General features: G+C 41.0%; 1 protein-coding gene across 1 annotated transcript in view; it reads left to right on the plus strand.

Moving 5' to 3' along the window:
- Positions 1–356: 356 nt before the first annotated feature.
- ADARB2 (adenosine deaminase RNA specific B2 (inactive)) overlaps positions 357–26,606 on the plus strand; it is a 327,269-nt gene continuing 301,019 nt past the window's right edge. The window contains exon 1 of the mRNA XM_076331882.1: positions 357–561. Within this exon, the coding sequence (XP_076187997.1) occupies positions 462–561 (100 nt within the window). The 5' untranslated portion in view covers positions 357–461. The remainder of the gene's footprint in view (positions 562–26,606) is intronic.

The raw sequence follows: 26,606 nt of genomic DNA on the forward strand, positions 1-26,606 counted from the left end.
TCCGGCTTCTCCCAGACGAGGCGGCAGGATGTTTTTATTCCCTCCGGGGCCATTCTCCCTCGCTTTCTCCCGGGAGCGGAGTTTGGGGGCGAGGGCTGGCGGAGCTGATGTCAGAGCAGGGCGGCGGGAGCGATTGGGCTGCGGGAGACTTTGCAGCAGTAAATCCGCCCCCCTCGCCCCCCCCCACCCCCGCACCATTGGCTTCAAAGCGGCCGGGGCCCAGCAACTCGCAGCGGTGCAAAAAGTGGGCGCGGGGCCGGCAGAGCCGCCGCGGCCGCCCCCGGTCATCGCCCCGGCCGGGCCCGGCACGTCGGGGGGGAGGCGCGACCCCTCGCCGCGGCGCTGGGCAGCGCCGAGCAGCCAGCCCTACCCACCGCGCTATAAAAGCCGCCTCCAGAAAGAGGAGAAACTCCGCGGGAGGAAAACATCTCGGCGCGGTGCCGTTTCGCTGAAGTACAGGCATGACATCCGTCCTGGGCAGCAGCAGGGCGTCGGGAGGGCCGAGCGGGCAGCTGAAATGCAAGTCCAGGAGAAGGAGGAGGAGGAGATCAAAGAGGAAAGGTAAGAGAATTTTTTTCTTCTTTTTCCTCTTTTTTTTCTTTCTATCTCTGCCGGTCTCCCGCACACACGCCCCGGCAGACACACCGGCTGCTCCCGTTTTTATTGTCCGTGCATGGCGCACGCCGGCACCGGCCCTGCCGCTGCCCCGACGGCCGGTGCGGGGCGGGCGGTGCCTTCCCCGCCGCGCCGAGCCGCCACCGGCGGGGTCCGGCCGGGGACGAGGGGGGCCGCCGCTCTCCCGCGCGGACGGACGGGTAGTGTTTGCTCTCCTCCTCTCTTTGTTTTGGGCAGAGGTTGAACCCCGCGGGGGTGCCGGCGGGCGGGGGCTCGGCGGGCCTCGTCCGAGGTAGCGCGGTGCGGCGGAGCTGTCCCGGCGGCTCCGCCGGCCCTGCCCCGGCCCGGCTCCAGCGCCAGCGCCGCCAGCCTAACCCCAAACTGCCGCCCGTCCCGCTGTGCCCCGGTGTCCGCCTGTGCCAGCGGGCAGGACGTGCCCCCGGCAGGGCAGAGCGCGGCGCCGAGCCTCCCGGGGCAGCGCGCAGCTCCCGGCCGGCGGGTTGCGCCCCCCAAACTACCACTTTTTTTCTTTTTTTAGATAAGGTCCACCGAGTTTTGCAATTTTGATGCTGTTCCCCTTCCCTAAGCAAACCTTTGTTGGGAAGGCGGTAATTGCCGTAAGCATGAGAAGTGAAGCTACAGGATGTCATTGCGAACAGGGAATATGCCCTAGATAAAAGCTCTTCGCAAGGCTGTCCTGTTTTCTCCTGTAGAGGGAATGACACACTACTGCCTGATTTTTGATGTTTTGCCTGAAAAAGCCGAAGTTAACAGGCTGCGAACACTTTAAAGTAAGATGAACTGGTACGAGAAGCGGAGTGCCAGCTGCAATGCATTTGATTGCAGAGATGCTAACTCCAAGTGTTTATCTAAGCAGTAAATACCATCTAACCTGTAATTGTCATCGTTATGTGGGACTAACACAAGTTTTAGTCAGCTAGCTCGTCAACTCAAGCTGATGCTTTGGATATGCTATTTCTTCTTCTGATTCTAGAAATCCTAATTTGGAGGCGCCATTAGCTACGTGTCTTTTAATTCTTGATTATGTTAAAGCCAATAAGCACAGTATTTGATAACTTTTTAGAAAGGTGTCAAAGCAGGTTCTGTATAGTAACTGGTAAAAACTGGTCAAATGCTAAATGCTAGACTATATCATTTGATTGTCACTATTTTAACTTTCACCTCTGAACTCTCTGTATTCAGAATCATAGTAACAAATAGTGACCTGCGCACAAGTAAAAACAACAGACGTCCAGATATATCAGGACTTCGAGTAGGTGTGTAACCTTGACTCGTTACTCCAGATCTTTAGCATGCTATAACACCTGGTGACAAAGGCTGTCTTCTACGCTCCGTTACAGGATAAATTTTAAAATACTAAGCAAAGGGAGAGTTCCCATACTCACTCTCTTTAAATCTGCTTGTACTTAAGTTGTGCTCTGCAGACTTCTTTATGCTGTATTTGTTCTAGCAAAACTACTTTTCTAGGGAATCAAACATTAGCCTAGCCTCAGCTACCCTGTGCTTGGCCAAGAGAAAAGAGTAATCCATTAATCTATGCAATGGAGAAAAGATGCTTTGTTGTAAAGGTAAATTATAAGTGTTAATTTTGTTTCTAAGAAGCAGACAAGAGTGAGGGTCGTTCAGTAAGACTTTTCTGATGCACCCTTTGTTGCTCTACGTTTTGCCAAAATAAGGTGGAAGTTGAATGTGTTAAACACAAAAACTTGCTAAACAGTAACTTTGTAGATGATAGCTATTTACAGAATACACAGCTGGAGATTGATGACATTCTAGAAAGTGCCTCACTGACCAATATCAGTAAGAATGTGCACTTGCAGAGTTCATTTTTCTATTCCTCCAAACGTGCTATGTAACCACTTTCCAAAGAATGTAGTTGGTTAGTATACTAATTACAGGGAGCAATGCTTGTGTTCATATGATTTTGATTTTCTTTTCTATGTTTTCATAGTATATATTCATAAAAATACACATTCCTGTAAATTTATGCTGGCAAAAAATGCCTGTAACTTAAGGCACGCCCAGTATAAAACCTGTTGGATTTTACTATTATGCTAGTTTATTTATTGATCATATATTTCTGTGTCTTTTAGATGGTATCTAATGCAAAGGTGTTGTTTAACAAACTGACTATCCTGGAGACTAGTCAAGAAAATGTTTATTAGGCTCATAAATTACTATGTCTTTATGAGAATTAATATGGGCTCCATTATTTTGCAGGTTTGATCTATTTAATAGATTGTGAAAAATCTTTTTAGAGAGTTACACCAAAGACACTTGCCTTTAACTATTCTCCAGCACATATTTTGTTGTTTACAGCAAGAATACTTCTAGTAGATGCTTTAAAGTGTGTAACTACGCACATATGTTTACACATACCCACACAGAGATACCTATGGACACGTGTAGACAAAGAAATTCACTCTAGTCTTGAATTTAAATTCAGTATTAATCAGTGTAAGGAAATGAAATTATCTGTCACATCCCCACTCCTTAAGGAGATGGACTCAACAAATTATTTATACAACTTAATATATTTTATTACATGTCACATATGAACTGTGCTTAAAACCAGGTTGAGACATCGCCTGATAGAATACCTAGGAATGTGTAGCAGTCAAAGCCAATATTATTCTCTATTTAATAGCATTGTTTTTCCCCTTCTGATTTACTTTCCATGTTTTCAGTCATATTTTTGTCCTGTTTAGTGTGAATTACAAATTAGTGTGTCTGGGTATAGCACTTTGCTCCATTTCTTTTGTACCTGGATGCTCTGTTTTAGGAGTTTCCTGGGGGCAGAAAGCAAGTTCAAGCAAGGAAAGCAAACAACATTCTCTGAATAGCTAAATTTCCCTGTGTATTTAGGCTAAAAAACAATTAAAAACACATGCTGCAAGAGACAGAGAGAGAGAGAGAATTTCCATATATGCAAATCGAGCACTGAGAAGTGTAGGACACTGAGTGTGATTCCCGTGTACAATAACATTGTCCAATAATTAATTTGCATGCGTCTTATTTTTATGCTTATGAAATCCAGCAAGCCTTTCAGTATAAAGATCCTGCCTTGAAGACTTAACATTAAATGTCCATGCAATGAATATCACGTTGCAAGCATATATTTGCATAGTGATTTCATTCAGTTTTACACTACATGCAGAAAGTGTGTTAAAAAGCTAAAATGTGGATATTCATAGCCATTTGTTAAATTAATATAGGGAGGAATATTTTCATTGTCATTTAGAAAATAAGTACGTTAACTCCCAGTGGGAAGTAAATATCTTAATTTCTCAAAGACCTAATGAAAAATAAATACGGATGCTGGCCAGATTATCTGCATACTAATTTCATGTAAAAGCAGTAATAGGTATTTCTCTCTCGCTGTTTGTTTGGGTTTTTTAATCTGTATGTATAAAATGACCAGAGGTTAGAAAACTATGCCTAATGATTTAGGGAAGTCAATTTAAAATTTTTAGGGTTTTGTAGGAAATTACTGTATTTGTGGGTTCTTCTTATGTTTTCTCCCGGGCTCTGGAATATGGCAGAGTACTGGCAGAATTCAGCACAGCGGCCTCAGCATGGTTTGTGCAGATTTCATAGCCTGTGGTATAGATTTTGAAAAGAAGGCTTGTTTTCTGAGATAAATGATTACAAGTAGACCAAACAAAAGCAGAGCTGCTGTTTACTGATAATACTAAAAAGGCCGCACTTCAGCAGCCTCCAGCAACTTCTTAGAAATCACCATATAGAAAGTAAGTATGAAATGGGTGATTGGAGATATGCCCCTTCTGAGTTATTTTCCAGTATAAGACAACAAATAAGCCGCCTTATTTGTAATGCTGTTTTATAGAGCTAGCGATTAAAGTTAATTACTGGAAACAGGAGGGAATCAGGTATCCCTGACATGGTAGAAAGCCATGGCCGAGGTCGCTGCTGATACAACGGGACATGAAATAAAAGTTGACAGAATAAACTAAATAAGGGCGGCAAGCGGGTGAGAGAGGCAAAGTGATTGTGAAATGAAATTCCATGAAAAATTAATGAAATAGAAAGATTGTGCTGAGGACAGAGGGAGGAAACCAGCTTGGTTCTTCGTCATCCTGCAATGCCAAAGTAATAAATGAGCGTGTTTCATCTTGGCGAGGTTCAGGGACAGAACTCCTTCCCCACAACAGGATTGCGTCGTGCTTGAAGATGTGTTCCGCTTATCTCGTCCCCTGACAGCTTGAGAGGAAGGGACTGGATTTGGTGATAAAATTAAATTGATTAAACCTTTATCCATCATCTAATTTGGTACCTTTCTTTTTTCTTTTCTTTTTTACTATTACCTCCAATTTCTAGTGATCCATGTAATGACAGCAATTTGAGATAGCATCAAGGATGTTAGCTACGATAACTGAACTTAAATTTAGAATAAAAATATGGGATTCATGAGTCCATATCTAAATAGCAGACGATTAGGTTATAGCAGAGTTGTATCTTCCTAGCAACAGCACGTAAGTCTGAGGACAATAAAATGGCTCATTTTACTTTGAGAGAGAACAAAATATTTCAACTTTACCTCAAAGTATTAATTATGTAAGTAGGAAAAGCATTAATATAAATATTGACCATATCTTACATGAGCAATGACATACATAGCCATTTTTACCTTTTTGAACACAGAGATTAAGTCAGATGTTTTGCTTTCTTCAGTGACGATGCAGAGGCATATAAAGCTCATGGCAAAGTATCATATTGTTGGAAATTGCTTCATACTGCTTAAAATTTTGTAGCTTCTCCTTGGTGATTTGCGTAGGGAAATTCTCCTATAAGGTGAAAGCTTTGCTTACAAATTCCAGTTTAAGTAATATTAATGGAAGTTTTAAAATACTTAATGGCAGCCCTTTCTGAAGTGATACCCTACAAATGGAAAACACTGCACTAAAAATTAAAGGTCAGATGAAATTGCCTTGCGAAATATCAAAGCTACTAAAGGTCTGTGCAAACTGTTTTCTTAGGTTCCTTTAATGCCCTTTAGGTTAGCAAGTTGCATTTAAAAAGCGAACTATTAGAATATCTGTCTGATCTCTGTTAATTGTACTACTTTTGAATTACTGCTGTCCAATATTGTATAGGTTTTGCAAGTAGTAATGAACCTGAATCGATCCCTGTGTTTACAGCTAACTATCTCTACAACCTTTAAGGCAGTTTACCATTTTTTGCCTATAAACTATTAGTTATCCAGCCAAAAAAAGCTGATATGAATCAGTAGATAGATCATTCTCAAGGCATCTGTGATGAACTTGATGTTTTCTGCGTAAAATAGCTTGATTTGCCTGCAAATTATATAAGTTCCAATAGTAAAATAAAGTGCTTACCTTCCTGCTCTAGCTGACCTTTGTTCCCCGCTGTATGAATTTGAAATGAAGCAGCCAACCCAGAGGAGTTTTCACAGCATATTGTGATATATAATATATTAAAAAGACTGCTTTGTTAACTGGCGGAAGCAGCTTGTCAACCTATACTAATAGGCAACCCTCCCTGAGTCATAAAATAACCAAATTTAATGCTTTAACAGAAAGCATTAAATGGATGGTGTTATCGTTGTCGTTCAGTCAGTCTAGAATACTTCTTAACGATGGGTTTGAAATACGAAGACGTATTTTTGGGCCCTGAGTTAACAATACCCGCTCCAGACTAAGGACTGGACATTACTGTGGATGGTTTAATGACAATCTCCGCTAAGTAAAGCGTGATAACAAGGGAAGCAGAGAGCAGGGCAGAGTGCGTGAAGAGCAGGATGGCTAATATTGAAGATATTACGGTGTCATTAATGAATGAAAGGTGTATTTTCACTGAGTATATTGTTTCATTCTGGCTGTCCTAGCTCTCAGATGTGTACTAGAAATAGTGAGGATTCAGAGACATATGGCAAAAGGGATTAGGGTTGTGTAAAATTTCAGTGGAAGAAAATTGATAAGATTTATATTGTTTACTTTGGAGATAAACATAAGAAAGAATATGGTAAAATTTTATTAAAGAGGGAAAGATTATAAAGAAGGTAAACAGGCTACTCTGATTTATTACTGATTTTTTTATTTACAAAGACAGAAGCCTTTAAGGAAACAGGATTTCAGCATGTTTAATAGGAGTGGAAAGACTTTTTCTGTTGAGACAGTACGTAGCTGGCCTGGGGAATTCATTCTTTCAAGGTATGGAAAAACAAAACTTACATATGTGTAGGGAATTGAGGTATTTGATTAGCTCAGCTGAGACTAACGCTAAAAAGTTTGCTGCTCACCTCAGTGAATGTAGGTTTTGGCTTTCGGTAGGATACATTAAGAAGGATTTGGGTTTTTTAATATGAGATATGAATCCTCTTTTTCAGGAAATTACCTGACTCCTGACTTACTTGGATTACAAGGAAAGGTGATTTGTAGGCAGTTTAATCGCTCCTATTCACCGTGAGGCTTTTTGCACTCTCCTCTGTTTTCACAGCTGAAGCTGTAGCGCAGCGGTTCAGGAGGTGCCCTTCTGCTCGGCGTCGTGGCGGTGGCAATGCGCATCCATCTGCCCGTGTGCCTCCCAAAACCGGGAACACGGCTGCGAGGAAGGCAGGCGCATTTCCTTGGAATATTCCTGACGGCTTTTTAAGTCGCCTTCCTCTCTGTTCCTACTCAACGCCCTGCGTGATGTATGCAAAAATAGACTGAAATTGAGACTGATTCCCTATCTCTTACTTTGATGCTGTAGTGAGGTTAGGAGGATAACAATAAAAATTAATACACCCCCTGTTTCTTATTCCCTTGGAAGAAGAAACAAAAGGGTGGGATAAAGGGGGTGAAAATGAACTTTACAAACACATGATGATTTGTTAAGCAGAAAAAAAACACATTTACTGGCATGACTGCTAGTGCATCGTCATCAGATGAATATTGTGTAGTAGGGGATTACCCCTGCAAACCATAGTCTGTCTTTGTGAAAGTGTTCCTGCTGGGTTAGGGTTTGGTCCCAATGCTGTACCAACTATTGCATCTGATTTTGGAGTTGTGCCACTTGTGAGTGCTGTTTCTGAAACGTGCAGTACATGCTGGTGGCGTTTTATGTGCGGTTTGGGACTGAGGGATGAGCAATAAGTAGATCTCAACAAAATACTTCATGCTAAAGTGTGATTTTTTTTTTCCCCCCCATTTTTACATCATCTTTGTTCCTTATAAGAGAAATGGTGCTCAAAACTGCTCTAACTGCTAATGAAACATCAGCATGAAGAGTCAAAGCTGCTGGGAAGTGTGGGAAGAAAGAAGTAGAATTTGACAGATATTTTATCTCCATCTCCGTAGAAAGGCATTTACACACAACTAATTTTATGCAATTGCCCGCTTCTTACCACTTCTCAGAGACTGTGAAATGGCTATTTATTCCTTAAATAGTGGGGTTTAAGAAATGTGAAAAGATGGCTATCAAGCCAACTGTAATAATGTATTACCTTTGTATAAGGCCTGATGCTGCTGCCCCTACTCACAGCAAAACTGAAATTGAAATTTCTCAGCATGAGTCAGGGTGGCAGAACTGTGCTGCTATATACGTGTGTGTCTGTGCCTTGACATATATGTACATACATACATTTTTGTATGAAATATAAACTTTTGCTTCAGCTGTCTAGGGGTATTAAATAAATGACGATAATTAATAAACTCCAAGTTATATTAGACAAAGGGTCTTAAAGCCTGTAGAGTCCAAAAAATATTTACGAGGGGTTAATTTTTATATTATATTGAAGTGTTTTGTTTAGAGATATTAAAATAAAATACATTTGTATCATTTGTGTGTTTATACACATCCCTCCATACACGCTGTATGAATTTGTAATTAAAAAAAAAAAGCATTCTCGTAGGATTTGTGTATGATCTTCCTCTATGTAATACTGATAGTCTTACAGGCAAATCACAAAGGCACAACTGCACAAGGATTATAAATTTTTTTAGAATGAGAAATAAATAAATGAAATAAACTTCTTACAACCAGATTTTTTAGGATATTTCTATGTTCTATTTTGTAGGTATGTCTTTTGAGTAATTCAGAACGGTGAAGACAGATGCGTATGCAGGAGCCTGTAATACGCATGTCAGGAAACCCCGAACCTTTACCAAAAAGGTGGATTTGTTCTTAAGTTTCTTTGTGTGCTGACCCTTCTCTAGCTGAATCTTATGGAAAAACTGACATAATTGGGAGCAGAAGCCAACCCTGAGCTCGTGCTCCATTTTACATCCATGCCAGCAGCCCTGCCACAAACCGCCAGACAAAATGCCCATGGATTCTTGAACAATATTAAACTGAAATTAACTTTCATTAGCTGATCTCCAGGTTGTAATTTCCCTCCTTCACGCCAATCGTGAATTGCTATTTATGTGTCCGAATGGTGATTTTGGGAGGCGAAGGGCAGAGACGCAGTGGTCTGCATTGCCTCCATTGTTGAGCAGCGCAGACAGTAATTAAATTGGAGCTCAGCTCTTGCTGCTCGTGGATTTAGGAGTTAAAAAGAAACAGTACAAAAAGGGGATGTTCTCTAATATCACTGGCAGCAAATCTCCTGCAGCTGCAACTGCTGCAAAGATTATTGATTGATCTGTGTTTATCATTTATTTATGCTAAAGCATCTGATGTGTATCTGTAAAATCTGTTGTTTCTAAAATCAAGATACTTGACTCGTTTTCAATCTATGTTTATGATGACCAGTTTTTACAGCTGTATGACAGAGGTTTGCTTTACCTGGTGCGGTGCCCACAAGGAGCACTTTGTGCCTTCAGCTGAAATCGGTAAGCACAAGTCATTTGATGATTTTTTTAAAAAAAAGAAAAAAGTTTCACTGTGCAAATCCTTTAGATGTCATACACAGGAAGAAGAGGGAATATACAGTATTCCGGCATAAATGCGAAGCATTTCAGTTCTGCCAGAACAAGTCAAAAGCAAGTCTTTCTAGGTTAACTTGTACCCTGCCAATAATACTTTTTAAATGAGACTTTAGCTCTGCATTCATTTTGTTAAAAAAAAAAAGAATAATTTTGGACTCTTTGCATGTTATAACGCAAGGTGTAAACTGTAAGGTTAAAACAGGTAGCAAGATACTAACAGTACCAGTTACCAGAAGATGGTTATTAGGTGTCAAAAACAAATGGGAATTTTTAAAAATGTACACTGGTTTTGATTAGTCAGAAACTAAATAGCCCTTTGCAGTTTAGAAATGTGTAATAGAAGTAGTTTAACAGAACACTGCTTTATAGATTGGTTAGCCCGGGCACATTTTTAAGCAGGTGATACATTCTGCTTAAATGGGGTAAGAAACCATAGACAAAGGAGTTTTGGCAGATTTTCCTGAAGGCTACCAGTGAATTCCTTATTAAATTTATACTTTTATGATGTAGGGCACATTGGACTATTTTTTCCCTGCCAGTGACTAAGATCATCCTTCTCTTCAGATAATTCCAACTCATCCTAGCCAGCAAGGACTCTTATTGCCCAGAGTTAATAAAAATGCATCAGCGGAATCATACTAGGTACATGCTCAAAGTATTTATGAAAAGTTGTTATTAACTCTCACAGACAGAGAGGCTGCACTCCTCCAGTTTACAGAGAGGGAAACTGAGTCAGAGCAGTTAATAAATCTGTTGCAGAATTAATTAGCAAGAGGTAGGAATTCAGGAGTCTGTCGCTCCAGTTTCAAGTATCAAATGAACCTGTTTCTAGTTTGTACCTATCTTTTCTGTAGCTGCATCACATCTGTAGTGGCATCACATCACTTGGGTTTATCACTGCAAAATACTCGTGTGACATGGCAGGTCCCTGGGAGCGCTGCTCATTTCAAGGCGGACAATGTGCCACGCTGCACACCGACAGTCGGTGCTCACAGGCAGGAGCAGGTATAATCCCTGCCTGCAAGGCAGGCTGCTACATTTGTTTGCAAAGCAGTTCTGCCTATCTGCTTGGTGGTGTTTGAAAGAAGAGGGCTTTTTATTTATTTATCTATTTTGTATGTAAACAAATGCTTGGGGATCAGATTCTTGGTGTTAAATCACATTTGCTGTTCAGTTCCTGGAGGGCTTTTGGTTTCTCCCAGAATGGCTTGTTATACATGCTGAGGATGAGGTTTCTGTGTATCCAAGTTTACATTTAAAAGGCAAGTCTTTCTTCAATATTAGCAGCACATCGCTGACAAATCTGTAGAATAACTCTATTTTTGTCACATGCATGACTTTCTTCAGATGCTATGAGAATTCACTTATGGAATGGATTGAAACTGTTAACAGATTTTTTTTTTTTAAATGAGATTGCTCCTTTTAGATGAATCACTTAATTTCAGTAAGAGTAAATATTATCTAAATTTAATAACTTTCATTTCCATTAAAAATCTTAGTAACAGTGCCTACATTTGTGCCTTGCCTGTAGTTCATCAATTTTGTATATGCACATGCTTCTTGGAAGACCAGGAGACTATTCCACTTTAGCTAAAACCACTGTAAATTGACTGTACTCTTTAACCATAAGATAATTCTTTGACTAAAATGTGGCAGACAAATCTAAGATGACAAAAAGAACCAAGCCCTGGTTTCTGAGTCTAGAAAAGTAATTCTAAAAGTTAAAAACAATTAACTATTCTATTCCCTATACATTATTACTTTAATTTTGCCTCAAAAAACTACAAGCTCTCATCAAGAGTCTCCAAAATTAAATGACAGCAAGAAGCAACAAATTACACACTGTTTGGGGTCTTGCAGAGTGCTGTTTTAATGGGAGTACGAATTAAGCACTACAGAAGCTGTCTCAATCTATTGTATTAATGATTAAAAAGATAACCGCAAAGGCTCCAAAAAGCCACTCTTAAAACAAAACATAGTGTATGTAACCCTGAAGATCCATGTGTTTATCACATATTTGCATTTTCTGAATTTGTTTCTTTCTTTACCAAAACACCCATCTCTTTCCTCCCCTTCTTGTTGTTATCTTAATCCCCTCATGTGTATCCTCACCTATTGAAGCATCTGTTATCCATACAAATTATAAAAATGAAAGTATGTATGAGATTGGTGGCTGGATCGCACCAATATATCATCAGAGGTCTTTGGGGTAACGTGTGGCCTTGGTTCAGCAAAATCACTTGTTCAGTCATTCCATTGCTGCTCAGAAAAGTAGTAAATAATAAGTAACAAGATGTGCATACAAATATGCAGGTGCTTAATTTTTTTGTGGAATCAGAAACTGGCTAAGAAGTCACTATTCTTTTCCTAAAAATTTTCTACATATAAAAAAGTTTGTAATGCATTTACTTGCCAACACATATTTCTTAGGGCTCATTCTGTTTTAGCACATCTAAACTGATCTTCCTACCACTTCCTGAGCTGAAGAAATGTTTCTCTGACACTGGTGTGTAAAGTTGGTTTCTGTGCTGTTTAGACAGAAATGGGAGACAGCAAAAAGTAAAGGTAAGGGGCTAAGACTATTATTCTAACGGCCATTATAGCAAAAGCAGTGTGTGCATCGTATGCAAGCAGTTGGATGAAAAGAGTGGTTTATTAATCTTGTTAATCTTGGTTTGAAATAATTTTCCTTTTGTTGGTTTGCCCCCTACTATATTGTTGCAAATGCTGGTGTTGGGCACATACCTGTCTGCAGGTGCAGTCACGCACAGACCTTGTACAGACAATCCACTGAATTTCCATCTGTCATTTCCCCATGGTCCAGCAGGTATCAGTGAGTTTGCGCATTGTAGAAGAGATGATGATGACTCACTGAAACCCACATGGCAAAAAGAGACTTTTCAGTGATCACGGACTTGTGCAAAGCATTTGACACTGTCCTGCACGACATCCTTGTCTCTAAACTGGAGAGACGTGGATTTGACAGATGGACCACTCAGTGGATAAGGAATTGGCTGGATGGTCGCACTCAAAGAGTTGCAGTCGACAGCTCTATGTCCAAGTGGAGACCAGTGAGGAATGGCGTTGCTCAGGGGTCAGTATTGGGACCGGCGCTGTTTAACATCTTTGTCGGCGACATGGACAGTGGGATCGAGTGCACCCTCAGCAAGTTTGCCTTCAACACCAAGCTGTGTGGTGCAGTCAACACGCTGGAGGGAAGGGATGCCATCCAGAGGGACCTTGACAGGCTTGATAGGAAGTTCAACAAGGCCAAGTGCAAGGTCCTGCACATGGGCCAGGGCAATCCCAAGCACTAATACAGGCTGGGCAGAAAATGGATTGAGAGCAGCCCTGAGGAGAAGAACTTGGGGGTGTTGGTTGATGAGAAGCTCAACATGACCCAACAATGTGCGCTTGCAGCCCAGAAAGCCAGCCGTATCCTGGGCTGCATCAAAAGAAGCGTGACCAGCAGGTCGAGGTAGGTGATTGTCCCCCTCTACTCTGCTCTTGCGAGACCCCACCTGGAGTACTGCGTGCAGCTCTGGGGCCCCCAACAGAAGAAGGACATGGATCTGTTGGAGCGAGTCCAGAAGAGGGCCATGAAGATGATCAGAGGGCTGGAGCACCTCTCCTGTGAAGACAGGCTGAGAGAGTTGGGGTTGTTCAGCCTGGAGAAGTGAAGGTTCCAGGGAGACCTTATAGCAGCCTTCTAGTACCTGAAGGTTTCTACAAGAAAGCTGGAGAGGGACTTTTTACAAGGGCATGTAGTGATAGGACAAGGGGTAATGGCTTTAAACTGAAAGTAGATTTAGATTAGATACAAGGAAGAAATTCTTCACTATTAGGGTGGTGAGGCACTGGAACAGGTTGCCCAGAGAAGTTGTGGATGCCCCATCCCTGGAAGTGTTCAAGGCCAGGTTGGATGGGGCTTTGAGCAACCTGGTCTAGTGGAAGGTGTCCCTACCCATGGCAGGGGGGATTGGAACTAGGTGATCTTTAAGGTCCCTTCCAACCCAAACCATTCTATGATTCTATGATTCTATGATCATCAGCGCAGCCTTTGCACAGAGATGAAGTACAGGTGGACAAGCACATTAAAGGTACGACAAGACGTGATGCTCTCTGCGCATCTGTGGCCAAAAGCATGGCTTAAGGGTAGCAACACTATGGCTCCCTGACCAAATGTAGGAAACTGGTTTCCATCAGCCCTTTCTAGCGGGCAGCTTGTCTGTGCCAATGTTGACAACATATTACATAAATTCCCCTGCAACAGCTTGTTTCAGAAACTTTCCCCAATAATGTAGATTAAGTTAGAATTTTGTTTTGACTGCTGTAATGCATATTCATTAGATAAATGCCCAGACAATTACTGTGATAGTTTCACTAGCAGGTGGAGTATGTTTTAGAATTTGATGGGCATGGGATTTGCTGCAATAATCTCAGAGAAATTTGGGGGATTATTTTTATGATGGGGGTTTGTATGAGAAGTGAGAACGTAAGCAGATTTGAAGGTGATTTCATTATGGTTTTACATTAGTTTGCTTTTACCATTTTAAATCTAGAATAAGTTCATACTTTGAAGAAATTAAGGTCTCTTAGGGCAAGCAGTGAACCACACAAATAAATACTACCGAACTAATATAGTTTAAAATTGCGTAAATAGTAAGCAGCAGTGTTTCTAAAGGATATCACTTTATTGCACTCATTTTCCAAAACAGTAAAAGGAACTAGAAAGATTTTTTATCTTCACTTGTATAATGTTCACTTTCATCCATTATGTACATTAAGGTTATAGATTATTTTTTGTTGAGTAGGTAATATTACAGAAAATATGCATGCATCAGCATTGTTGAGAATTTGTGAACAAAAGCACAATTTCCTTTTTCGTTTCCACTAGAGAAGAAAGGTTGAGAGCAGAATCGAGATGAAGAGAATAGGAGCCCAATCCTGCGCTGTTACATGGGAATCTGTCTTTTCCAGGAACAGCAGGCCCTACGGCTTATGGGACCTTCGTCCCATAGACCATTCTCACATGGGTGGTCACGTTGTCTTCAGTGCAGATTGAACTCAGTGCTAATTTTTGTAGAGGTTAGGGTCATTCTAACTGGCACTATCGGTAGTGGATCACTGCCAAATTAGAGTTTCAGAAAGAAAACAAGGAAGTTAAAATTGCACACTCCGGAAAGCACTTCATTTCATCCCTACAGCACAGCATCAGAATGTAACGTTAAAGGAGGTTTAAAAACACACTTGCATACCACAGAAGTTAAAAGTCTACACTCCCCATCTGTTGAATGCCTTGTAAGTAAGTAGCAGTAGCAGTTCAGTATCCGACATAAACAGAAATCATCGTGTAAAAATGCTAATAATTTCTCTACGCTGTTTTGTTACTAATGGAACTTCAAAGCTATGAATGCATATGTTTATATTCAATTTCTATTTATATACTTAAACACAGACACTCTAGTACTATGCATATTAATGTGCCAATATGTGCTCCAGCAACATGTATATTAACGTACATGCGTATTTATAGAACCGGCTGAACTCAATGGAAGTTTTGTGCTAGGCTTCATAAGGAGCTTGGATCAAACCCCAATTTTTTTAATAAACATTGGGCCAAATCTCCAGGAACTGATTTGGTTCATAGCATTGTCTTTTTGTTGTTGTAGTTGGTTTTTAATTCTAAAGCACAAGTTTTTTGTGAGCTGTATCATTTTCACAAGCTTGTGAAACCCTAAGCTTTTTCCTCTGTTGACAGAGCTGCTTCCATACTCCCTTCACCATCCTCCTTTGTCTTTCTTGTTTTCAGTGTGGTTTAGTCATGTTCTGTAATCCCCTATGCTGTTATAACTGATTAATTATCAAACCATCAGTTTCAGGCTCTGAATTTTTCTTTTAGGCTCAGACCATTTATAATCTCAGCTGAAAAGACAAGATTGAACATCTGCCTTGTAATTCATCTCTTTGCATCTTAGAATCATAGAATCATAGAATGGTTTGGGTTGGAAGGGACCTTAAAGATCATCTAGTTCCAATCCCCCCTGCCATGGGTAGGGACACCTTCCACTAGACCAGGTTGCTCAAAGCCCCATCCAACCTGGCCTTGATGGGTACTCTTGTACCCATCATGATTATTGTTTGTTCAGTGTTATGACTGGGTTTTTTAAGGGTGAAACGTTACACTCTGCATTATCTGGGCTCTTAGCCTGAAAATAAATCCACGCAGATGAGCTGTGGGGAAATAGTGAAAGTCAAGGAGTCCACAACTTGTGTTCTTTTGTAGAATTTGGGACCTCAAATGTCCATTTTTTTCAAAAAACAACTTAAAGAAACTGTGGCTGAGAGAAGATAATGATAGCTGAATTGTTTATTTTGCAGAGCTTTCATCAGTTTATATTTTCAAAATTTTCTTTGCAAAGATGCGGGCTAGAAACATACATATATTTGTATATGTATGAAAAGTAAATAAACCCAACATTTTCATCCAATCTTAGGATGCCAAAATCTATAGTTTTCAGCAAATCATATTACGGGACCTGCAGCTGTACCCACTGATGGTGGCAGTGAAAGGACCGTCCTCCTTCAGAAGTTCAGGTCTGAGTTTCCCTCAACTCCTTGTCAAGATTTCTGCACAAAGCCTGTTTGCTCAGAGCTTGTGCAGGGAGCATTTTTCTCTGCTGTACTTGCTGTGCACATTTTTTGATATAGTTGGGATTGAGATTTTGAGGGATTGAAGGGGGATCAAGTACCCATTTGCCATTACCTATTTCTAGCTGAAAACCGTGGGATGGCAAACTTTCTCTCACCCATCCCTGATACACAGTGTGAAGGGATAGTGGAAGAGAAATTTTGCCAAGACGTACTTTTGCCATGACAGGTAGAAGAGTGATGAATAAAATATTTCTTTGCTTGTCCCACCTACTGTCCTAGTCACCATCTCAAGCACCAGCTAGCAGCACAGAGGGGATTTATTTCTCCAAAAGGAACCAGCTGTCTCCAAGTGTCACATAATTTATGCAGAAATTGCTTGTTTCTCCTTTCTGCTGCAGCTGATACTCATGTGGCCTTGTCCATCCAAAGGACCATGTTCTCTTCAGCCCAAACTGGGCCAAAGAGGGGTATTCAGGCTGTCCCATACATAGTTTCTTACATCGGTTAGAGGCCTGATGGTGCCAGCCGGCTGCTGGGGTCTCTTGCAAATACTCATTTCTGTTATTCATGCAATCTGAGCCTTTCAAAATCTGTGAGAGCTCCAATGCTTCTCAATAGGGTTACTGCAGGTTTTGGAATGATACTGTAAAATAATATAGTTATAAATATTTTAATTATGAAAATATAAGAAGAAAGAAAACAGCTAATGTCGGATTGGTTTTTAGCTGATTTTTTTATTTCTTTCACAACCCTGTGTGATCTTTGTAGGTACTAGATTAAAAATAATTTCAAACATGAATAAGAAGTAACGTGCAGAAAACTTCATTTCAGCTAGAATTAGCAATGTGAAGCACCTTTCTGGGGCTGTGATTCCAGTCTGCCAGTTTCTCAGTGCACAGAACAAGTGTGGCTGTGTCCAACGGAGCCCATGAAGCATTTTGAAATAGTCTCTAGCACTCATTTCTTTCTCCAGGAAGAACTAATTTTAAATATTCCAGCAGGCTTTTCAGGAGGTATGGCATCTTGCTCTCCTGACTGCCTCTTTTTTCTGTTTGTTTCTTAAGAGATCTCCTCTCTTGCAGATGTTTATTCACTTACAGCCTTGTATTGCCCAGATGCATGTCTCTCTTCTCAGCCTCTGGCCGGTCCCCTTAGCTGCTGTCTTTGGACAGCAGTGTATCAGCAAGGAGCAGCTGACTGATGCAACTTGGTTAGGCTGAATTTTGGGACAGCAGAGGGTTTCTTTAGAAGACGCAGTGTCTCAAGAGTTGATGGGGCTTTGGGGAGATGCAAGACCCCATCTTCGACAATGTGTCCACCAGAGGGAGAGCTGACATGAGACTCGCACACGAGACACTTGCCTACATTGCCTTCTGCACATGCTTTCCATGAGCATGGCCAGAAAGCCTGTTTTATGAAGAAGTCCATGAACTCTGTGTGTGTCTGTCCAGGTGCAGGTCAGGGACTTCAGTTCGGCATGTGCTAGTGAGCTACTGAAATGTTGGGGTCACAGGGTGGTCCAAATAGAGTCCAGTTCTGCTGGATGTGCTCATGTGAACCTGTGAGAGATGTGTTACTAGGGAGTCACGCAGCCGTGTTTCTTCTATGTCTCCTGGTGGTATGGTGGGAGCGCAGCGGCCTGTTGGTCACCCCAGCGCCATCAGCAAGGAAGACGTGTGTCTTACCTGATGTTTATCTGGGGTTTGGGGGCAGGTTCACACACTTGCAAAATGGATTTCCACTAAAGGAAGCTCTATTCTGAAACTGACAATGCTGAAACTTAAAATTATCTTCTCCTTTATTACTAGGACATATTTTAGGCCCTAATTCATGTCTCATGTGAACACAGTCCTCCCACTCATACGTTGGGAGTACTGAACTGGAGTCTGAGGGCTGTGTGTTATATTTTCCAGAAATAGGTGCTACCCAATATTTTGAATATTTACATTCTTTGCCTTTTAAAAAAATGCACCCACTGGTCTTAGGCCTGTATAGGGTTTAAAAATAGTGAAAAATCCAAGTATGAACTGCTATCCTTTGTTTTCTTGTCACTCAATCCTCATTTTTATTTTGGTTGCGTGGAGGGGATCTTTACTTAGTTACTTTGCATCTAGATGCTGCAAATTGCAAAAAAAATATAGAATATAGGCCCAATTCCTATAAAAATATTTTGGAGGTCTCCTGTTTTCTGCACTCTCTTCTTGAGCTGCAGTACCACAGCTGTGGTCACCCATAAGTACCTGAAGCTATTTATGCCCTGCTGCCTTCAGTGGTCAGTGTGAGGCCAAATCCAGCGGCATACCTACATTGCTTGCCTGTTGGGGGACCTGCAGCTGGTGTTCACGGAGGTAAACTGCTAAAAATTCACTTGTGGGAGCCCTAACATGCAACAAGGGCAGCATCTGGCCTTCAGAGGAGGCTCCAGCTGATGCCGTCAGGCGGCAGCGAGAGGAGTTTGGAGAGGAGGCCTGACCCCGCCACAGCCTGGGCAGAGGAGGTGGCCGAGAAGGCTGGCGAGCCATGGGAACGGTGGCTACTGTGGCTGGGTGCTGCGATGCCACAGCCACTGCCTGGCTGCGTGACCCTCTGCCCAGCACCCCTGAGGACATGGGCCTGGAGATAGCTGGATCAGTGCCGGTGGCTGCGAAGCAAGGAGTTCAGTGGGACTCCGCTCATTAAAAAACCCTGCTGGTATGCAATTTAGCAAGCTATCAAGCTAGAGGATGAACTCCAATGAGGACGGGAGTTTATTTACTCTGGAAATGCAGCCACTGTTCCCATTAGCACTGGCTCTGCGGGTGGGGGCAGCCTGCATTTGTGTGCTGGGCCCTGCCCTCCCTGGCTGCAGGCAGCACATGCTTGTGACCGTGCTCTTCGTCCACTTTCAGATGTCACTGTCCTCCATTGAATATTTATGGTCTTCATGCTATACTGACAAACAGAGAGGGTGACCCTGTAGCTCATATTCCCAGGAGCTGCTCTTAGGCATGCAGGCTTCCCATTCGATGGGATACCTGCATGCCCAGGTATTGAAGGAACTGGCCTTCACAGTCACATCAGAGTAACCACGGTCTCCTAACGGAGAGCGCTCTGATCTTGGACATTGTCTGTAGCCATCGTGCTCTTACGTGGGAGATACGTTCCGAGGAGCTGAGAAACAAGGTTTTATCAACAAGTAGTGCGTCAGGAGGGCGTTCTCAGCACCTCTGTGTTTGGAAGGTAAGCCAAGCCAAGCAGGCTCTGGGTACTTTGACGGTTGGACTCGATGATCTTAGAGGTCTTTTCCAACCTTAATGATTCGATGATTCTATGGTTCTATGACTGCCACTCCACAAACAAATTATAGACATAAAAGATGTAAAATACGTATGTTTTGCCACAGAACAGGGATGGAACTATACATCAAATAAAACCTAAAGTCACTATTTTATTTCAAAAAATAATAAAGTCTCTTATTCTGTCAGCATACTCCACAGACTAATATGATCAACCCAATAACCACTGTCTTGAAAAAGAAAAGAAAAAAAAAAGCAGTGTATAGAACTTGGGAAAGATATGTTTCATACCTTTACATAAATAAGGCAAAAATAAATGAGACATTTAGAAAATGCAAATCAAATCTGTTCTTTGTTTTAATCTATTATTATGGGAGCTTGCAATAGGGAGGATTAGAAAATGATCGCTGAAAAATATTATTGGTGTACTGAATATTTCAAATCACTGAGGACTTTCATTTAAAATAAAACCATCAGCAAAAGACTGTATCAATATATGAATGGAGAGGAATCAGATATTTCTGCTACTGCAAAAAATTAATAACATAAGTCATTAGCATTAGTGCAACTTGCTTCTCTTTCTAATTTACAGCCACATATCTAGATTAACTGTAAAATATTCCTGGGTTTAGGACACACTGTCCTCCATTGAATGCTTAGCCTAGAAAGGTTATTAACATTGAATGGGGACTGTTCTCTCAGGAGAGCTGCAGATAAAATGACCAGGGAAAGAAATAGCACAACTTCTCAAATTAGCATAATTAGTAATTATCTCTTAATAGCCCCACTTGGCTTTGGAGACTTGGCACTTGAAATTCCGCTTAAAGTTCAGTGAGGAAAAACAAATTTCACGCTGAAATGTCTCAATAACACAGCTGAGCTGCTGAGGTAATCGTCTGGTTTAGGTAAAGGGAAGGAGATGAACATATGGATAGGGAAGATCTTTCCTGTAAGCACTGTGTTTGTGTTTGCATATGTAAGCACTCGTGGCTTAATGGTACAATTGCCACTTTCTCTGGGGGCGAGGGGAGGGCAGGAGGATGAGTGGGACTTTTCTCTCTTCTTTAGTGGAGAGAAATAGATGAAGGTAATAAACTAAATGAGGAAATCCCATTCATTTCGCACCAGAATAGTGTAATTTCTTTTGCAAGTCTAGCTGAAATAAAAAAAACCCGGGGACAAACAAGCCAAGCGGTGGGTAGAAACAGCAGCCTTTATCGTAGCCAGTGGCAGAACTAAAACCTTCCCAAATGGGGATGGTTCTCCAACATTTAACTCAAGGCAAAATCGGATGAATAAGCACAGGGAGCCTGGTAACCCTAATTTTTTTTCTTTCTGTGGCAAGGAAACAGATGGCTCTCTTAAGTTGCTTTTGGCTGGGAAAGAACAAAAGCGAAAGAGAAATATTTGCCATTTTTACATACCTAAAGCCCAGTCCTCTTTATCCTCAGGCAGAAAGCAATTTATCAGCTCATCCTGATTGAAACAAGCCTTTGTTATTAAGAAGGCACGTTTTGATTTACGTGTTGTGCAGCTGGTTGGAAGCTTTCCACCGGGAAACACATATACAATTGATAAGCCTTCCTAAACTAGTTTGAAATAGGAAAAGAAGTTGTTTCACTCTACCCTCTTTGGCAGGCAAGGCAATTCATGTTGGGTGCCAGCACATCAGTAATGGATTTATTGAGGTGATGGTTTGGGGGGCTTTTGGGGCTTTATTGGTGACAGTGGTTTTTCTATACATGTGTGTATGTATATATATATGTATGTATATATATTTTTAAATGCCAGACTGCCATATCCTCAAGGTGTAGGGAGTCAGGGGTGGAGCGGTTCATGCCACACATGGTCCCTCCTGGGGTAGGTGCCCTTGAGAAGAGACGCTTTTTGTTCTGCCTGCAGAGCAAAGGACCCCTTTGGTGCAGGGAAATAACTCTTTTGGTGCCATGTCAACACACAAAATAGGAAAGATGAAGATAAACTAGTCAGAGGAGGTTGACAGCTGTTATAAAACTGATAGGCTGACACACTCATGGCCAGAGGAGGAAAAGGTTTGGCTTAGAAACTCTAATTAAGGCTGGCCAAGGTCCATTAGCTCATCTTCACTAGTAGCTTCGAAACCTCACACACTATGTATCACCCTTATTATACAGGTTCTAGGTGAGAAATGTGATTAAGCAAGCTGCTATCCTGTGTTTCCAAGGCCCAGCTTCTGAAAGCATTTCAAATGCCTCTATCAACCAATAAAATCCATTTCAAAATTCAGAAAGAGCATGAAGGCAAAGAGGGAGAAGGGAGAAAAGAAATGGAAGCAGATCAAAAGAGATGAAATGACATTTGAAAAGTACGGAAATGAGGAGAATATTGAGACTGAATTAATTACAAAAAAACCCCTGAAAGATGCAGAAATCCAGCAGGTCTGATGTAAATATTTGTAGGCTGACAGAAAGCAGGGAGATAGGGCAGTATCATGATGAAATGAGCACATTCATGTTCCCCCCCACCCCAGTCCTACTCCCAAACGAGCACTTGACAAATAAATTAAGCTCAAGCAGCAGCAGTGGAGAGAGTGCAAAAAAATATTCTGATGGACACCTGAGATATCTCCTGATAGGCTGTACGTGGGCAGCTGCTGAGAAAATGGTACGAAAGAAAAATGCCCACTCCTTGACAAGCCTCTTTGTTGAGTGATTGATATGTTTCTGCTTTCCTCCTTCCCTATAATATTGGGAATGTGAGCTGCTGCTTCGAGGCCAGAACTATTAAAAAAATAATCATCTGCGAATAGTAGCTTGACTTTTTTTTTCAGCGCATACAGCTGGAGGTGGCGAGTGTTGATTTTCCTTGGTACCCCAGACTGGATTTTTTAGGGCAGATTTTTCAGAACAAGTCTTTGTCATTTTGCTTTTAAACTTCATCTTGAGAAATGTAGGGGTTCCAGTTGGGTAGTTGCATGTGTGTCTTGTTTGCTTGCAAAGTTCATTAGAAAGATGATCTTGTTAAATTCAGGAGCTTTGAGTTTGATTTTTGGCTCTGCTGCCGTCATCTTTGTGACTGTGGCAATCCGCTTGCCTCCCCTCTGCATGGGGTCCATGGGAACAGACAGAATATGTTCATCATTATTATTTATAATCTTTTCGTGCTGTAAGCACTTTAGAGACCACTAAATTATTTCTGAAATGACGTGGTCCTGATCTGGTTTGGGACCTCCTGGTTGCTATTGTAAAAGTAATAGTAATGTTACTGAATGGCATCAGGTTTTATTTCTAGGCTTTGAGGAAGCTGAGTGTGTAACCTGCAGGTGAACTTTCAAAGGCTACTTCTTTGACATTTGATCTTGCCTGACAGTGATTAATTATTTGGCCTAATTCTCTGATGCTTCGCAAACCTTAGTGAGGTGCAAAGGGCATTTCTGTTCTGCTAAAACCAATGCTAGAGAGGAGTGCTCAGCAGTTCAGTCAGGATTGGACCTTTAAAATTGGACAGAGCAAGGAAGAGGAGAAACATGCAAAATTACCTGAGCAGAAAAATGCCTGAGGATAATTCATTCTCTTAAAACATGCCATTGGGTCATACTGGCTTCGTAGGTAGCATTTAATTGTGTCAAGCTGATGATCTGCCACCTTGTTCCATTTCTTCTTTCTTTTTCCAATTTTTGGAACCATCAATTTTGGCTATTGCTTGAATTGCTGGTAATTCAGAACCGGGGGTGAATAAGAACATACTGTGTATTACATTTGTGTTGCTTTCAAACAGAGTTAAGCATAACCTGTATATATAGATCATGGTAAGGAAATATCAGTAATTTTAAGTGGAGGAGTAAATTGGGCAACCTAACAGACCTATAAGGCCTATTCTCCTTCATTTAATAAAAGTAGGTCAATGTAGGTTTTATGCTGTTCACATTAATGTAATTCATTTTAGCTTTACTAATAAAAGCTAATGGCTGTTTAAGCATTAGTGGAACAGAATATCAGAAAAGAAATTAGAAAAAGACAAATGGGTAAAGAAACATAACAGAAAATAAAGCCCTAAGTCATTGGAATGTACCTATAAAATTTGTTAAAAAACATCAGCTAACACCCTGGGTTTGAAACTCCCATTTGCACCATGACTAAAGTACAAATGAACTGGAACATGAAAAAAAAATCTTGTGTACTTCTTTAGCTTCAGATCAACTATTAAACACTCAGGAGATGCTAACAATGGGCTTTATGCAATCCTGCCATAATTCCCATTTAACTCTCAGAGTGGTTATTAGATATTTGAGACTACCGTGATCTGGCTCTAGCCTGTGTGGTTCTGCTTTAGCTATGAAGAACTTGCTGGTTTAGCTCCTATTCGTTTTGGTAGCCAGGTGCCTGCCTGAGGGTATGATTAGTGGCACAAGGAACGCTGGGCGGTTATAAAGTAAAGATAGGGAGAATGTTAGTCTATCTGCTGTTATTAGCACAAGGCCATTTATTGAAGGAAATCAAAGGAGTATATAAACATATATACACATGTGCACACACAGAAATCCCATTGCCTTTTTTTCATTTGCCTTCTACATTTTTTAATAATATTGCAATTATTCTTGTAGTTAAGAAACTATTACTTTAATATTTCTCATACAGGGCCTTGGAAAGTCATGAATGAGAAGAGAAGGAAGTGGGATTCTTTTTATTTACTTTTCAGCTTTTGGTTAAGGCTATGCTTTCATATCTTTCCTGAAAGAGTATAAAGCTTTCAAAACTCTTCAGAAAGGGTGAAAAACTTGTTCGGCTTCACACAAAAAAGCACACAAATTTCCTTCATATCCTGCACCTCAAGCCACTGTCTTTTTCTCAGCCATTTCTTACTAATACTTGAAAGAGACCAATTTAAAATGTGTACCTCAAACTAGTTCATGTTAAAATGTATGTCTTGTGCTGGATCCATCAATACAGTATTTGGGGAACTATTAGTATTTAGTGTTTGTCTTAGACTCTTTCCACAGTCTTGTGACTGGTCCCCCTCTCAGGTCACAAGCTCTGTGCAGGCTGTGCCTTGTCCCTTCTTGTAGCCTGGAATGGCTGCGGGATGTGGAAAGCCTTTCTGCTGATGGTGTCTTCTTCGTCCCTTCATTCCCCCCCTTTCATAAGCCACCCCAGCCTCAACAAAAAAGGAAAAAATAAAGGCACATCAGCAGTAATAAAATCCACTAACAAAACAGGTAAAGGGCATGAGGAGCTTTTACATATTTTAGATTCTTGACCTCTAAAAACTGTTTCAGGACATGCCTTAGATTCAGTCTGAGCCCATACAGACATGGCATACCTTAGACTTTGCTAATTTTTTTCCTAAATCAAGAGAAAAAAAATCCCATTCTTTTACATTTGCCAAAGTCAAACAAATTGCCCATTGCATGCTGAGCTAAGGATATCTCTTCTTTGTCCCCGAGCAAAATACTGTAGTAGCAACTGGAAGCCTTATAATTAACAGAAAGTGGGAGAGATGAGTTATTTCAGTAGGTCATACTCTAATAAGTGGCAAACTGTGTGCTTCTCACACGGTGCTAAATTCAGTTCAGGTCCTCTAGGCTGCGAGACTGAGCACGTCCAAACAGTCAGGAAGCCAATGAAACCACTTTTCTTAGTCTGTCGTTTGCTATGAAATACAGAAAGCCACAGGCAGATGTCGAAAAGAACGAGTGGCAAAATTTCCTCCAGGGCAGCTTTGTTTTAGAATAAGACTAGTCCCTAAGTAGCAATCGTCAGTGGCTGACTTAAGAGATGGTTCAAGGTAGTATGCGTACCTTATATTAGGTAACATGGGAAGTCAAAGTGATGTTTCACACATTGGAAGATGGCAAAATTTTGGATGAACTAGAAGGTGAGTATATAATTTTGTAAAACAGGTGAAAAAGCAGAGTGTCTGGAGCAGTAAGAGTGCGTGAGACCTGATTAGTGGTATTGTAGAAGGTATTTGAATTTATTTGACAATCACTGAAGTCAATAATTTTAATTTCACCCCTCAGTATGACATTCTGCTTTAAAAATTCTTTGAATTCAGTTTTGAAAAGAAGTCCCAAGTGTTTGCTCTCACTTCTGAAGGAGTCGCTTTATTTTACACACACACATACTGTATTTTCAATTTTGTTTTTCTTTGTTTCTGAGAAGAAACAGAGAATTCGATTGACCCCCAAATGACTTTTCTTAATCCAGTCTCTCAGCTTGGTAAGTGAGCCATTCCAAAAAAACCCCAAGATAGATCATGACTTCATGGAGATGCATGTCATTTAATACTGTAGAGGTGCCAGTTAGTGTACAGCTTAACGTATTATGGTCTTGAAGGATACACAGTTATATACTAACATTGCAACTTGCTCCAGGTAGGTGGCTCACAGATGAATTCCCTGTAGTCTGATGGACCATGTGCAGCTTCAGTTTCAGCAGCAGTGCCTGAACCACCTGGCAGTGGTGTACTTGTTCCTATGCAGTGCACACAACTCCTAAGTTGCAAATACCAAAGGTTAGAAAACAGTATTTTAAGTGTGTATTTATGCTCATCCCTTTAGAGATTTGATAATGAGATCTGTTCCTTTAGCAGTCAGTCCTTTGCTTCTCTCCCTGTCGTTCCCCAAGACGTCTGTGGTTACATGAAGAATCTGGTGTCATGATAGAGATGAAGTGTCATTGCATACTTAATTTTTAAATACAGTGTTTATCTTTAACTCCCATTGACCCCAGATGGGTTTGTATGAGACCTTGTGAGGTCTGAGCTTCTAGACTTGCTGTATCTTCCTTAAAGAACATATGACTGTGAAGCCTCTATTTTGGAAATAATAATAGAAAAAACTTGGCAGAGAGGATCAAAACCCAGATAATTACATTGAGGTTTTATAACCAACAGGTTGCTGCAGTCACAATGAAAGGAATCAGAAAAAGTGGTAGTTCAGCTTGCGGTGGCATGAGCTGCCAGTTTTCCTTCTATCTCCCAATGAAGAAAGAGTCGAGATCTGCTTTAAATTCTGACATCTGGTAAAGCGTAGTGATGTATGATTCGGCACACAAGCTAGTACATTGCACAACAAAGTATGCCATTTATGAGGCTCTCTAAATATAGGAAAGCAGTTTTTTTAAGTAATGCAGTAAATAACAGTGGATATTTTAGTTCAAGGGAATGTATA

This window comes from Aptenodytes patagonicus, chromosome 2, assembly GCF_965638725.1.
Source record: "Aptenodytes patagonicus chromosome 2, bAptPat1.pri.cur, whole genome shotgun sequence".
Taxonomy (NCBI): Eukaryota; Metazoa; Chordata; class Aves; order Sphenisciformes; family Spheniscidae; genus Aptenodytes; species Aptenodytes patagonicus.